Source organism: Setaria italica, chromosome VIII, assembly GCF_000263155.2.
Source record: "Setaria italica strain Yugu1 chromosome VIII, Setaria_italica_v2.0, whole genome shotgun sequence".
NCBI lineage: Eukaryota > Viridiplantae > Streptophyta > Magnoliopsida > Poales > Poaceae > Setaria > Setaria italica.
The window spans coordinates 36936832-36951473 of NC_028457.1; the positions used below are offsets into that span (position 1 = coordinate 36936832).

Sequence of the window (14642 nt, forward strand, 5' to 3'; positions counted from 1 at the left end):
TTATTTTGATGCTCAACTTGATCATTATCTGAACAGGTCATAATTTTACTTCAAGCAACTATTGTTAATGCACTTAAGGGTCATTTTGCAGTTCCTGAATTTGATTCATATGATCTGTTCTAATCCTTCTAAATAATGTGACCGGTACTTCTCCTGCGTGTGTGCGTGTCAGATAAACGAAATGTTTGAATCTGATTCTGATGAACTAACCACATAAATTTAGTACAACCCTGAACTCTCACTATTCACATAATCACATCCCAAAAACTCGATAGAAGACCCCAGCTAACGTAGAAACAGTAGAACCGGAATCACAACTGTTCACAAGTCACTCAGCACGACGACCCTCCCGAGCTGCTGCTGCTGCTGCGGCGGCGGCGGCGCGCGTCCCTGGCCAGCGCCGCGACAGCGATGGCCACGGCCGCGAGCACGCCGGCGGCCGCCGCGACGCTCACCTTCCCGCAGAACGCGCCGGCGGCGTCGCACACGCTGCTACTACACCTCGGGCCAGCCGCGCCGCGCGCCGCGAAGGCCGCGCCGGCCGCCGAGAAGAGGAATGCCTGCGCGGCGGCGTCGAGGAGGGGCACCAGCGGCAGCGAGCCGACCGCGGCGGAAGCGCGCACGGCGCACAGGTACAGCGCCGCCGCCGAGCAGGCGGCCGAGATCGCGGCGGCCGCCACGAAGCACCTGCACGCGCGGCGCACGGGTCTCAATGCACGCAGCTGGCAACATGAGCGTGTAGGAAGTAGCCTCTTACTTGAGAGCGTTGTACTGGCTGTAAGAGACGGCGTAGCTCGAGGATCGCCGGTCGCCGTCGACGATGACCACCTGATCACTGGCGGTGCCCATCACGACGGCGGCCGCCACGGACAGGCAGAGCGCAGCGATGCGCAAGAGGAGACTCAGGGCCATCTTGTCATCCCCGTCGGCCATCTCGATCGGAAGAGGAAGGGAGTGACAACAAGTCTTGTTGAGCAACAGTACAAGACCAATGCCAAAACCAAGCAAGCTATATAAACCAGGTCCAGATGCTTGTGATGGTGGTGAACTCTGAAATCATAATGCAAAGCATGTAACCGAGCAAGCAACCAAGGACTGGTCCATCCTTGGACCTCGGCTCATGTCAAATCAAAATTTTGAATTGGCCTCTTGCAGTTAAAGATTAGCGCTGAATTCCTCTGATGCCATAATATATGAATCCATGGAAACATTCAGTTGATCTACAATTCTGAAGAAATTTGCAGAACACTTGTATCACTGAATGGCCCAAGTTGCAGGGTTTCATTGAGTTAATTCAATAATGAAGAGGCATACTGCACCTGTATAAGAAATTGATTAATAGGTTGTTCATTTCAAGTTGTTCAAGGTCTGAGGTAAGACATTGATTTTTTTATTCAGTATAATCAGTTTTTTAATGAACAACAGAGATTTCCTTGAAATTGAACCGTTCCACCCTAAATTGATTCCGTGGGTTCCAAAACAGTCGATAGTATTGTAGGGATTCAAGTACAGAAAAAAATAACCATATAACATCGCATCAGTAATCACAAAAAAACTAGCATTTTGTTCCCCTTTGATCACCTAATCATGAGCTCTCCAAGAAAAGAAAACATTCAGATGACCACATCGGTGATATTCTACTATTTTGGAGAAAATCGGCTGCAACCTGCATCATATGTATATTTAGATTGTAGTCACATTGGTACTACAAGAAGAGGTCTATGGGTGAGCAAGACACTCAGCAAATACATACACTTGTCTGGCTCAGCGGTCCTAATACCTTTTAAAAATTCCTTGGTGTCTATAGAGTCTATTTAGTTAATTCTACTAGGAAGAAGCATCGCCTCCATATGGAATTCAGAAATGTTTGTTTATATCAAGTTATTCGAGGTCTGAGAGGCAATGCATTGATTGTATTATTTAGTAATCATATTATTAAAATAAACCTATAAACTTTATGTCTAATTGAACGGTTCCAAAATGAACAGATACAATGTTTGAGATCAAAGCGGAGAACTGTTTCCTTTGATATACGCGAGCTAAAAATGAAGAAGAAGCAAAAGAACATCACATAACAACTGGGAAAATTTTATTCCAGGTCAGTGCTGACAGTGCGCTATTGATTAAAGACCGCGACCTGTTAGCCTTTTGAACTGCATGTGGTTCATGAAACCTGAACATATTGAAGCTCATATATGGTTACTGCCCGAATGGTGCCTGAAATGCTTGATGAGGACATCCTCCTATTTCTCTCAGTAATCATTTGATCCATATGGCCTCAGCGCCGTCAAGTACCCTTGTATGTTTATCTAATTAAATAGATAAGATGTCATGATTTATAGGATAAACTTGCACCATTGTCTGAACTTGTCATAATTTATTTCAAGTAGTTATTACTTTTGCAATGTGAAAGGATGGAAGGGGAGGGCCCAAATTATATTTGAGTGTAGTCACATGGAAGCAGCCACGGTTTGTTTATCTGTTTGATTGTGACCTCTTAAAAATTGCAGCACCCTTGTACAATTAAATTGAACATCCTTTTCATTATTTAGTGCAAAAAAGTAACCTTGTAATACACAGGCTAAGTCTTGGTTCAAAAAGTATGCAGGCTGACTTCCAAATCTGAAACTCCCCAAGAACCCATCCTCTCCCACTTTTCAACGCCGATCATGGTAAATTAATCTGTTCTCTCATGATGATGTCACGGACTCACGGTAAATGCTGCACAAATTAGTCTTAAAGAATTTTCAACATGTCATGAAGACAGTAAACTGAAACTGCAATTAGTACTACTATATGAATTTTTTGCCCACTCAAAATTACTACAAAAAATCAAGGAAAAACTTTTTTTTGAAAAGAAAATTCAGTTCAAACTTGTTTGCACAAACAGGTTCTCCTAGCAACAAATTCAGGTGATTCAACACTCCGAACGAACAACTTTTTTGCAACCCGACTAATGGTGGCGGATGGAGTCACAGAGATGAGCTAATGGTGGCAATGACAGCCGCGGCCGCAACCCTGCTTCGCCTTCTTCTCATCGCCCTTGAACCACGTCGACACCGGCACGTCGTTGAGGTACTTGGACGCGGCCAGGGCGACGGCCGCCGCCATGGAGACGGCCCCGGACGCGCGCACCCGCTGGCAGAACTCGCCGGAGCCCTTGCAGACGCCAGCGACCCTGTGGCCGCAGGTGCCGAAGTCGTCGACCGAGAACGCCAGCGCCGACGACGAGTAGAGCAGCACCTGCGCCGCCGTGTCGACGAGCTCGGCCAGCGACTTGGCCGCCTTGCTCTCGCCCTCCTTGCCGCGCGCCTTCAGGCACGCCGCCGCAGCCTGCAGCGCCGCCGATACGATGCTGGCGGAGAGAGAATACTTGAGGGAGCTGTAGTCGCTGTAGGACACCGGCTGGCTCGCCGGAGCGCAGCCGGCGCAGGAGCGTTGGGAGGCGGACGCCATCATGGCCGCCGAGGCGACCGACAGCGCCACGGTGGCGATGCGGAGAGCGAGGCTGGCCGCGTCCGGTGACCCATCGGACTTGCCACCAGCCATGGTTCAGAGCAATAATCGTCGAGCAAGCGCAAAATACGTGAGGAATATACAAGCTAGCTAGTAGTTGGGCATCAAGTAAAAAAATTGAGCAACCTCCAAGACCAATTATTTCCTTGCTAATGATTCTGACAGCACTCAGGATAAAAAATTCTTGGATAATTTTTTGCTGCCGAATGAGGTGAATGCTACATGGTAATGCAAGATCATTGTGATGACGTGGTTAACAACCCTCATGAGCAGCTTATTACATTATAAAAGCCCAACTTGTGCAATGGTATATAGGAGGAGTTGATAAGGTAGTCGACCGTTGACTTGGACCCGGTATGTATCTGCCAGACATCACGACGACACCTTGGTTTTCAGGCACGCATCAATCATTAACCATCTTGCTAACCTTTGTTTTTTTTCCTCGAAACATCTTGCTAACCTTTCCAATGAAGGGTATTTTTCTTTCATGTTGTGTAACCCATTGCTAGGGAACTTAGTTTATTGTTCACCAAGAAATTTGAAGTCGGAGATCGAGTTGGGCCTCATTATTAAACCAAAAAGGAAAATACTCTCTGATCAGGCTATTGAATTATTATACTTCTCAAAAGTTGCTACGGAATTTTGTGAAAATTGCTCCAAGAACAAGCTATGTTCAAAAGACACTTCAATTAAGTTGTGGTCGTTTTAAGCATAAGGGTCCTTGAATGAAGCCAAATTTTAATTTATTCGAGACTTTTGCGTATATATTGGAGCCACATTTTCATTTACTTACTGTTCATCAAAACAGTGGTTAGCCAGTTACCAGTTTCCATGTTCTGATCGAATGATTGCACATAGCTAGAGAATGTTCTGAACTGTTGCATATAATCAACTTGTGTATCCCCTTTGTTTACTGGTGTGTATCATAGGGTTGTGTGTGTGTGTGTGACTTGACCTCTAACGGAAGTTAGTTGGAAGGTCTTCCATCAAAATGTTTATATTTATACCAACTCGTACTTGTCGTTAAGTACGTTAGGCACGAATGTCTACCAAAATCAGAATAAAAGAACATCATATCATACACAATGCAAGTACCATTTTCTAACAATTGAACAATGCATACCTGTCATGCTGCATTTCCTGGCACTTGCGCAGCAATGCAAGAACAACATCGGTCAATATCCATCAACAAAGTTTGGAAACCTCCTGTATTTGACCATTAATGAGGTCCTACCTTTCTTTTGTCGTCCAATCTTTAATCCTGTTCATCCAAAGCTATAGCTATCTCCTTTGTATAGAATTGTAATACGAAGAGACAAGGAACAATTAGACGTTAATAATGTTGCAAGTCACATAGCCTTTTGCTATTACCATCCTTATTTTTCAACGTTGAATGCTTATTTTCTCCTACCATCTTGAGACATACAAATATAGGTAACATCACAAAATTTCCTTGTATGATGTCATCTTACCCAGTATTTTGCCCCATGGAACAACTTAGGAAGAATTGGACCAAGAAATGCTATGAAACACATAACGACTACGTTGGAGTCCTCTTTTAACTCAACTTTAGATCATATTTTTCCTTCTTGTTACAATGTAACCTACTTCCTACTAGGTCGACTAGGTATTTCTTTACACAACTCATCGTATGCCTCGCTAACAATCATCAAGGAGTATTTTTGGTATGTCCAAATTTTACATTTTAATTTGTAGCCAACTAGGAGATACTCCCTCTAGGCATAAATATCCTTTAGAACTTTGTGAGTTTTGGGCTATTACAGTCAACAATTTAAAACTTTATTTACATTATCTTTTATATGTCAAATCTGGATATTTGAAAATGAGTGGGTCTGTCTCAAAATGTCGTAGTCTCGTAAAAAGTATGCATTTTCTATTTATCAATATATTTTTAAAATATTACTAATTAGCTTCTTCTAAATATCGTTTATTTAAAAATAGAGTAGGTATTAAGTCAAGCTTGACTAAAGTGAGTAACTGAACATATATATAGTGGCAAAAACAACAAACACATTTACAGAATAATTGAGACAAAAGTGAAACAATGAGAAGTTCGGCAGACAATTCACATACACAATTTACCAAGATAATATAACAACATCACAATTTTTTTTAATAGAACTTCCATGATACTGTAGGTACATACAAACGGGCCAACCGTTAATTCAGAATACGAAATTAAATCACACCAGCTAATCCAGCCACTATACTCACTTAAAAAAAGGAAACGAAGGCGCAAAACCTAATGCTTGTGGTGGCAGCCATGGTCACAGCCACCGGACTCGGAGCTGGAGCTGGAGTCCGAGTCCGATCCGCCATCGGACCCCGACCCTCCCAAGGCCCTCACCACCTCGGCGGCGGAGACGACGATCGCCGCCGCCAGCGAGAGGTAGACGGCGATGTGCACCTGGCTGCAGAAGTTGCTGCTGCTGCCGGCGGCGCTCCCCGTGCAGACGCTGACGCGCTTGCCGTACGCGGAGCAGTAGGACATGTCGGCGCCGGCGGCGAACGCGGCCCCCGTGGCGGAGTAGAGCAGCGCCGGCACGGCGGCGGCGAGCAGAGGCATGAGCACCTTGGCCTTCTTGCCCTTGCCCTTCTTCCACACGCACAGGACGATGGCGATGGCCTCGAGGAACGCGGCGATGGCGGCGGCGCCGACGAGGTAGACGAAGGGCGGGTAGTCGCTGTATGTCACGGTGCGGGGGCGCGCGCCGTAGGCGGCGTAGATGGTGCACTGGCTCGCCGTGGACATGAGCACCGCCGCCGCCACCGCCAGGCCCATGCCCACGATGCGGCAGGCGATGCTCACCGCCATCGCGCACTTGGATTCCTTCTTCTCCTCGTCATGCATGATTGCTACCAACCGATGGACGAGCCAAGCTAGAGGAAGAAGATGAGGTTGCGAGAGGTTGGGTGTTGACTTGCGAGCTTGAGAGTTGCATTGAGAGATGGTAGATGTATATATACATATATGCGAATTCGATGACAACGAACAAGTGGATGACGAGACGAAGAGGGGGTAATGACTTGGCATCTAATATTCTCACTTGTTTTTGGTAGTTACAGATGATCTCGATGATTGGAGGCTTGTTTACTCTCACCAAATCACTTAGTTTTTGTGCCTAACCAACAATTTTCTTTAGGTTATGTGAGCATTAGCAATGATTAGATTCCATGTGGTTAATGCGTACATTGTCATGGGCCTAGCTCTGCACCGAATTGATGGATTAATCAGCAGGATCAGTAATATTTTCATGGGCCTAGCCCAGCACTTGGTTCCCTCCCTCCTCAAGTGACGGCCCAGACGGCCCAGTAGACCAACCCTCATTTTGGTTGTCGTAACGTGCAGGTTAGGGCCTCACACAGCTTCTGGTCCAGTCTACTTTGAAACCATTTTCTTACTAACAGTAAAATTTGCAGAGCTACATGTCTTTTGCCAAAACCATCACAGTAATACTAATAATAGAATTTAGGCAAAACGAATACAAAGGACTTTCTCTGTGGTTGTAGTGTGGTCACTGAACTTTTAAAAGCCTCTCTCAAAACATCTACCAAAAAAGTTCATAAAATTTAGAATGAAGACAGACAAGTTCTTCACGAGGATGTACATAATACATACAAATAGTCCACCAAGTGATTACTAATTACAAATTGTGGTAAATAAATCACTGAATAATCACACAAAAACAAATATAATTACAAATCTTGATTTCTCAAAATGAAGGAACCTGCTAATGCTTGGAATGGCACCCATGCCCACAGACGGACTCCGAGTCTGAGTCTGAGTCCGAGTCCGAGCTGGAGCTGCGGCCGCCACCGCTGCTCGCCGCCCACTCGGCGAGCGACACGGCCACGGCGGCGGTGAGCGAGAGCCACATGGACACGTGCACCTGCGCGCAGAAGCGTCCGCCGACGCTGCTGGCGCAGACGCTGAGGCGCCGCCCGCTGGGCTCCATGTAGTAGTAGATGTCCCAGCCGGCGCCGAACGCCGCGCCGGCCGCGGTGTAGAGCAGCGCCGGCGCGGCGGCGGCGAACAGCGGCATGAGCGCCGCCCTGGCTTTCTTGATGCTCTTGCCCTTCTTGCACACGCAGAGGAAGATGGCGACCGCCTCCAGGGCCGCGGCGATGGAGGCCGCCACCACCAGGTAGACGAAGGCGGGGAAGTCGCGGTAGGTCACGGTGCGCGGGCGCGCGCCGTAGTCTGCGTAGATCGTGCACTGGCTCGCCGTGGCCATGATCGCCGCCGACGCCACCGCCAGCCCCATGCCGGCGATGCGGAAGACGAGGCTGACCGGGTTCTGCCACTTTGCGCCCCCCGACTTCTTCTTCTCGTGGCACATGGTCATATCGCTGCGAGCTGATGAAGGCTTTGCGTTGACGGCAGACATGCATTTGTATATATACACACACACACATGTACGTGGCGAGTTGATGGTAAAGAAACATGTAACTGGAAGTTGCATCTCTCTTGTATAATTCTTGGAGACCAATTGAGAAGCATGCTCATGCTCAACTAACGTGTTAGCTCGTTCTGACCACTTCGTAGTACTAGTTTATTTTTGTCCATAGTACTGAACTGATAGTTTCTTTTTCTCCGTACTGAACTGGCATCTAATCTCACTTGTTCCAAGTGGTTACAAAAGCTGATCATTGGTGTTTCGGAACAAAACAAAATGTCTGTTTTACTCACTCACTTGTTTAATTTTCTGCTGAGACAATAGTTGAGAGTACGATGAATGATTAGATTCCATGATTAATTCCTAGGGGATTTTCTGTCTTTTTTGCTTGAAATCGACATAGTTCCTTCTCTTTTTTTTTAGCGGGTAAAAAAATCGACGTAGTTCCTTTAATTGAAGTGCAAAGATTGAATCAACGGTAATTGAATTTGTTACAAAACATTAAAAGCGGAGTCCTTCTATTCTTGCTTCTCTTAATTCTGAACTGATTTGGTCATTTGAATGCCGAATGCGTTGAATTTCGTTGAGTGGTTTGAGTACTAGAATGCCTTCAATATGATGCGTACTGTGATGGGCTGGACCCACCACATATAACTATGGGCATCGTCGATCCTCACTCAACTGACTGACACGGCCCAGTGTATTGTGGCACAACACTTTTGGCCCAGTACAAGTTGCCTCCAGCCTTTTCTTTTCTAGAGCACCATGTCTTTTGGGACAACACAATTTTAATTTGTTGAGCTACACGTACAACATTCTTTTGGATGAACTACACGAGTTCACTACTCTTTTTTATTTTCATACATAAAACATCCTGTTTTATAAAAAAAAAAGACCAGCTTCGATTCCAAATGGTTCCGAAACCCATGCCGACTTACGTGGGTCCACATGTCAGTGGTCTCAGCAGGTACGAGTGGCGCATGCACACCCCCAAGCCCCAATGTAGTGTCGTGAAGCTAGCTAGCTAGCTTCTCTCTCAAGCGCTTATGGTTCCGCCGCCGTCGACATAGACGACTTGGCCGGTGACGTAGGAGGCCGCCGGCGTGCAGAGGAACGACACCACGGATGCCACCTCCGCTGGCTGCCCCCTCCGCCGTAACGGAATCTTCTGCTCGTACTTTTCCAAGGTCTCCTTACCTACCTGTACGTGTCAACTCGATCATCAAGATATGTGTAAATCCCTAATAATCGTGAATAATGGACATTATATATTTGTATATACGTATATGTATGAATTGTCCGTACGCCTTTGCTCATGTCGGTCTCGATCAGGCCTGGCGCGACACAGTTCACACGAACATTATCGCGGGCCCACTCGGCAGCCAGGCTTCTTGTCAGCTGGTTCATTCCACCTGCAGATGGAAGGGCTAGTAACCATGCATGGGAGAAAAAAGAAATCCACATAGAAATATGTAACAATAAAATTTGTTGTGCTCCAAGTTACGTTAGTTTCAAGTGCCACTTAATTAGTGATTTTGTGACCGAATAGAGTATGGTGTAAGATGTTTTTTTTCCCTGAGAAATTGAAGTAATGTTTCCTCATTCAAGACGAGAAAATCTTGAAAATAATAATGAAAATGAGTAATAGACACCCTGTTAGATGTATGCGGTCAAACCTATCCTTAAAAATTGTTTAAATTCAAATATATAATAATTATACTTGTAATTTATTATCTAGGAACATACTTACAAAATACCATTTTTTTTATCTATTTCTGGATGCATGTTACTACAGAAACTGATAGTTAATGTGAACTAACTCAACAATTTTGATAAATTACCAACAATATCATTCTCTACAAACATATTGTTACCAGCTAGCATATATCCGTTGGACAAGTAACACAAGACTATAAACTGAAACAAAAATTATTGGAAAAGACTGTCACTCAACTAATGATGTGCATGTATGTGAGTGCCTGCGTGTTCTACCATAAAAAAAATGAGACTAATATAACTAAAAGGTATGTTTTAAAGTTTGGGTCAATTATGTATAGAGCCTTGTTGCGTGTCCTTCTTACCACTTTTCTAGTTCTTTTTCTCGTTGCTAAGTATAAATCCGTGCCAGTGTCAGTACAGAGTTTAGCATGGTACTACCTTTGGCTATGCTGTAAAGCGTGAGTTCTGGGAGGGCCATGACACTGGCAATGGAGGAGATGTGGACGATGCTTCCCCCACCGGCAATGGAGGTGTTGAGGAGGAGAGGGTGCGCGAGCTGGCTGAGGTGGAAGCACGACTCCAGGTTGGTCGCCATGAGCCGCGAGTAGTCCTCCGCCGTGAACTCCATCGCCGGCTTGCTGATCAACTGGGCCGCATTGTTCACCTGCCACTCATACACATTATACATGCCTGTTCTCATGAAGGTGTTGACAAAAGAGAAGAAAAGAAAAAAAAAGTCTTACTAGGATGTCGAGCTTGCCGGCGAAGGTGTCCCTGACCGTGTCCATGAGCTTCTCCCTGTCGGCGCGCACGCCGACGTCGCAGACGGAGACGGTGACGGTGAGCCCCTTCTCCTCCCACCTCCGGCGGCACTCCTCCAGCTCCGCCGCGTTGCGGGAGCACGTGTGCACCCGCGCGCCGAACGCCGCCAGCTCCTCAACGATCGCGTGCCCGATGCCCTTGCTCCCGCCGGTGACCAGCGCCGTCGCGCCGGCGAGGCTCCACCTCTCGCCGCTGCCGGCGGTCGCCATGTATGAGATCTCTAGCTCTGTGCGGACAGTCGTTGGGGAGCTTTGTCCACTATGCTAATGGTGGCATATGAATTATGTATGGTAATGGACGGATTTGACTATACCTGTGTGTGTGGTCGATGGGTGCCACGTCGGCAATTATATGTTGGCCCTCCACACACACTTCGGGAGGAAAAAAAACCGTACACATGCACCACATACACCAGAGACAAGAGCCAGTGGTCCATGTGTGCTCGTCTGTTCTAACAGACGCCACACGTATACCCAAAGGATATAGGGACTCCATCTCTCGAAAGCTACGCATCCCTTAGTCGATGGCCAGAAAGGAGGAGATCCGAGATGACGATCTATCTCAAAACGAAACCGACGTTATTAATTATTGGTTATCTCACTGTCGGAAAACGAAAAGGATTGACCTTTAGTGCCGGTTTCAAACGGAACGGGCGACGCAGGGCCCACGGTCCGCGTCCCAAGCACGTTCAAGGCGGCCGAGACATCGACGCACCATTTTTGTTGCTTCCATCGGCAACGGGAGAAGTGCAAAGGATAGCGTTCAGCCATGTGTGGTGGCAGGAGTATGTTGGACTGTTTGAAGGCACTACCGGAAACAGTAGAATTGCCAAGTGCTTGAGGGTTTGCCGAGTGCATTCCATCGGGCACTCGGCAAAGATTCCAACACATATGACGGGGAGTTCTCCCAAGAAGATGGGCTCGAAGGGAGTTTTGAGATAGACTTAACTGAAGCGATTGGAATGAAATAGACAATGAAAGGGTTGCTGACGAGGACGCTGGAGACGAGGTTCAGAATGTGAAGGACTTAGAATTACTTCAGCGATTACATTTAGGCAATGACAGTGATGACGACATTCCTCCTTCGGAGCACGGGCATGATTATATCGACACGCATGATAGTGATGATGAGACTTATGATCCAGCTAATCCCGATTATGATGATTATTTCTATTACATGTATGATCCGTACTAATTTATTTATTATTTGCCATACAATGTTATTTTTGAAGTATGTTTAGTTTATTTTGCATATCTTTCTAAGTATGTTTTGTTTATCTGTGCTAATTGGTTTACTCTTTTTAATTGCAGGTGATTGAACAATGGTGGGCGGTACGAGGAAGATCGTGACGCTTTACAAAAAATTCACTGTTGCAGCTTCACGATCCAGTGCATCTGAGGAGTCCGGGAGGGGTCGAGGGAGGGGTCGAGGCATGGGTAGGGCACTGGTCGAGGGAACGGAGGCGGCAGAGGTCCAGGGTGGAGGCATGAGGTTGAGGGAAGGGTAAAGGGGCGAGACCCCCGTCGCCTGTAGCTTCCTCGTCGTCGTCTAAGGAGGAGGAGGTACCTTCCGCGCACGCCTCTGGTGACGAGGAGGAGGTACAAGAGGAGCAGGAGCAGGTGAAGGAGGAGGTAGGGGGTTCCGAGGTCCCTCGACCCCCCCAAGGTGGCCGATACCTCTTGAGAGACGCCGATGATTCGACTCTCTAGGAAAAAGTAAGTAACTTTAGATGTTCTCAATAATTTTTCGTTTGATATGTTGAAAATTACAATAGAAACTAATAATTTATCTTAATTACTTGGGCAGGAGTTGGATTAAGATCAGTGAGGATGATCACAACCGCAAGGTCAACGGCATCCTTGGTCTTTTGTGCAGGCTACACTTCCCTGGCTTCGTGGAGTTTGGCGGATAGCAGGAGCCGACCTACACGTGGGACCACGACGTCGTCGGCGGTGATGCTGTTGATCGTGACGACAGGGTATTCCCCAACAAGGCGGAGCAGGTGAAGGCTGAGCTATGGGTAAGTCTTCCTCGCATTACATTGCTCAATACATCACATTCACTGGGCATTCTTGAAATAATGACTGTATACATCGCGTCTATATGCAGGACATCTTCAGATGCCAAGAGGGATTCGAGGCCAATGCGGCCTCCATCTCTGACTGATGAAGCTGCCAAGAGGAATTCATTTCTTTATTCTAACGCTCAATTCTGTATAATTTCTAATCATTTTGCATTTTTGACGCAATCATCGTTACATGATGGGTAGCCTTGCTCCCAGTTCAAGGCATGGGTTCTGTCTCACAAGGGCAAGGCGACGGCCAATATCGACTTCAACCCAGAGGACCTGTCTAAGGCGTACAACAATCCCAGCATCCACAGCCGCGTCACTGAATACACAACGATGGCAAGGGAGGTTCATGGGCCAAAGTATGATGGAGAAATCGTGATGAGGGTGGAAGGAGGCAAGAAGCACAGCCGGTACTGGATTGACGACAGCACAATTGACACGGACTCTACTCCCACTCTCTCCCAAATCCAAGCAAGGAGCACGAGCTCGAGCCCGGTGATACACCCACGGCTGAACACTACACGGTTCTAGATGGAGGCTCTCTAGGTCATTTCTGCTTTATTCATCGTTCGTTGATTTTTACATACTTTTGCTTTGCATTGTAACATTGGGATGAAATATTGTAGGCCCAGGTGGAACAAGAAAGGAAGCGATGAGAGGAGAGGGAGGCAGTGATGGAGGCGAGGGTGGAGGCAGCTGAGCAGAGGACGGAGCAGATGTTCCAGTATATGCAGAGTGTTTTTGAGAGGATGGGTCAACCTCCGCCATCGAACCTATTCCCTCCACCTCCTACATCTACTCCTTTGAGTCACTCAGCAAAATTATAATCACCGTTTGTAGTTTATGCAGAATCTAGAAACTAAAAATAAACTAGAAACTCTAATTAAACTAGACACTAAAAAATAGAAACTAGAAACTAGAAACTAGAAACGTGGTATATATGTTGCAGAACACACAATAAAAAAAGTGACTTATGCAATCTCTTCTCCTTTGTGCAGGGCCAACCAGCGGCATCCAATGAGCCATCGGACCCAGCTTGATCGCAGTGGCCAACGCGGTCTGCTCAGTGACTGATGTGTACTTGTGGTTGCACGGGTTGTCTCACTTCTTTGCATATGTGGCATAATACTTGTGGGTTACTTTTCAAACCTGCCAACTCGTGGATTACTTGTGGTTGTGAATTTATTTGTGATGATGACCTTTATTTGTATGTTGTGAATGTCTATTTGTGGTTACAAACTGCCTGTGATGCTTATTACGTGCCTGTGATGCGTATTGTACACTACGGGAAACAGACAGTTCGCCGAGTGCCTGGGGCACTTGGCGAAGGCCCGAAAACCCTCGGCGAAACGTTTGCCGAGTGTAACACTCGGCAAACGACACACGGTAAAATTTTGAGTCGTCAAAGTTAGCTTTGCCGAGTGTTCTATGTCGTGCACTCGGCGAAGCTTTCGCCGAGTGACAACAAAACACTCGGCAAACATATTTTTTGAAAAAAATAAAAAAAACAAAAGTGGCAGCCGGCACCACTGCCGGCCACCACCGCCGCCGCCACGCCACAGCCGCCGGCCACCACCACCGGCCTCCACCACCGCCGCCTCACCACAGCCGACGCCCACCGGCCTCCACCACCGCCACAACCGCCACCCGCCACGCCGCCGCCTCGCCACGGCCGCCGCCCGCCACACCACCACATCCGCCGGTGGACGAGGACGATGGACGAGGACGGTGGTGGGGGAGAGCCGGATCTAGCCCGTCCGCCTAGATCTAGCCCGTCCGCCGCCCGGATCTAGCCTCCGCCGCCCGCCGGACGCCGCCTCCCCTTCTCCCCTCCTCCGCCGCCCCCCGCCGGTCGACGTGGACGCCGCCGCCTGGATCTAGCCCCCGCCGCCCGGATCTGGCCCGTCCGCCGCTCGGATCTGGCCCGTAAGCCGGGGAAGAGGGAGGGGAGGGGGCCGGGGGGGGGGGAAGGGTGCTGGGGGGGGGGGTGGGGGTAGATTGTGGTGGGGGGGGGTGGGGGGGGTTTTGAGTAGGAGTGGTTGGTTAGGGGTGCGGTGTAAGGGGGGGGAGGGTTGGGGTTGGGTAAGTGGGCGGGG

The 14642-nt window shown here is 47.7% G+C and overlaps 5 protein-coding genes across 5 annotated transcripts; all 5 read right to left on the reverse strand.

Moving 5' to 3' along the window:
• Positions 1-332: 332 nt before the first annotated feature.
• On the reverse strand, positions 333-933 carry LOC101779041 (CASP-like protein 1U1). Its single transcript, XM_004980769.2, has 2 exons — positions 758-933; positions 333-687 (listed from the first exon to the last, which is right to left on the reverse strand). Exons 1-2 carry the CDS (start codon positions 931-933, stop codon positions 333-335), a joined length of 531 nt encoding a protein of 176 aa, XP_004980826.2.
• A 2052-nt stretch (positions 934-2985) lies between these two features.
• Positions 2986-3549, reverse strand: LOC101752801 (CASP-like protein 1U3). Its single transcript, XM_004979810.2, has one exon. The coding sequence runs from the start codon at positions 3547-3549 to the stop codon at positions 2986-2988; it is 564 nt and encodes a 187-aa protein (XP_004979867.1).
• Positions 3550-5779: 2230 nt separating this feature from the next.
• Positions 5780-6352, reverse strand: LOC101753215 (CASP-like protein 1U3). The gene has a single exon (XM_004979811.2). The coding sequence runs from the start codon at positions 6350-6352 to the stop codon at positions 5780-5782; it is 573 nt and encodes a 190-aa protein (XP_004979868.2).
• Positions 6353-7268: 916 nt separating this feature from the next.
• LOC101779447 (CASP-like protein 1U4) lies at positions 7269-7877 on the reverse strand. Its single transcript, XM_004980770.1, has 2 exons — positions 7573-7877; positions 7269-7482 (listed from the first exon to the last, which is right to left on the reverse strand). The coding sequence occupies exons 1-2, from the start codon at positions 7875-7877 to the stop codon at positions 7269-7271; spliced, it is 519 nt and encodes a 172-aa protein (XP_004980827.1).
• A 794-nt stretch (positions 7878-8671) lies between these two features.
• Positions 8672-10786, reverse strand: LOC101753624 (tropinone reductase homolog At2g29170). Its single transcript, XM_004979812.4, has 4 exons — positions 10397-10786; positions 10092-10317; positions 9240-9346; positions 8672-9135 (listed from the first exon to the last, which is right to left on the reverse strand). Exons 1-4 carry the CDS (start codon positions 10682-10684, stop codon positions 8971-8973), a joined length of 786 nt encoding a protein of 261 aa, XP_004979869.1. The 5' UTR covers positions 10685-10786; the 3' UTR covers positions 8672-8970.
• Between the last annotated feature and the right edge of the window lie 3856 nt (positions 10787-14642).

What these genes read in the sequence shown, in the direction of transcription:
- LOC101779041 (XM_004980769.2), bottom strand. Translation starts at nt 933, where the DNA reads ATGGCCGACGGGGATGACAAGATGGCCCTGAGTCTCCTCTTGCGCATC. An exon ending in AGCCAGTACAACGCTCTCAA is followed by an intron (nt 688 to 757) that starts GTAAGAGGCTAC and finishes CCGCGCGTGCAG; the next exon opens with GTGCTTCGTGGCGGCCGCCG.
- LOC101752801 (XM_004979810.2), bottom strand. Translation starts at nt 3,549, where the DNA reads ATGGCTGGTGGCAAGTCCGATGGGTCACCGGACGCGGCCAGCCTCGCT.
- LOC101753215 (XM_004979811.2), bottom strand. Translation starts at nt 6,352, where the DNA reads ATGGCGGTGAGCATCGCCTGCCGCATCGTGGGCATGGGCCTGGCGGTG.
- LOC101779447 (XM_004980770.1), bottom strand. Translation starts at nt 7,877, where the DNA reads ATGTGCCACGAGAAGAAGAAGTCGGGGGGCGCAAAGTGGCAGAACCCG. An exon ending in AGGGCGGCGCTCATGCCGCT is followed by an intron (nt 7,483 to 7,572) that starts GTTCGCCGCCGC and finishes CATGGAGCCCAG; the next exon opens with CGGGCGGCGCCTCAGCGTCT.
- LOC101753624 (XM_004979812.4), bottom strand. Translation starts at nt 10,684, where the DNA reads ATGGCGACCGCCGGCAGCGGCGAGAGGTGGAGCCTCGCCGGCGCGACG. An exon ending in CCGGCAAGCTCGACATCCTA is followed by an intron (nt 10,318 to 10,396) that starts GTAAGACTTTTT and finishes TATGAGTGGCAG; the next exon opens with GTGAACAATGCGGCCCAGTT. An exon ending in AGACCGACATGAGCAAAGGC is followed by an intron (nt 9,136 to 9,239) that starts GTACGGACAATT and finishes TGACACGTACAG; the next exon opens with GTAGGTAAGGAGACCTTGGA.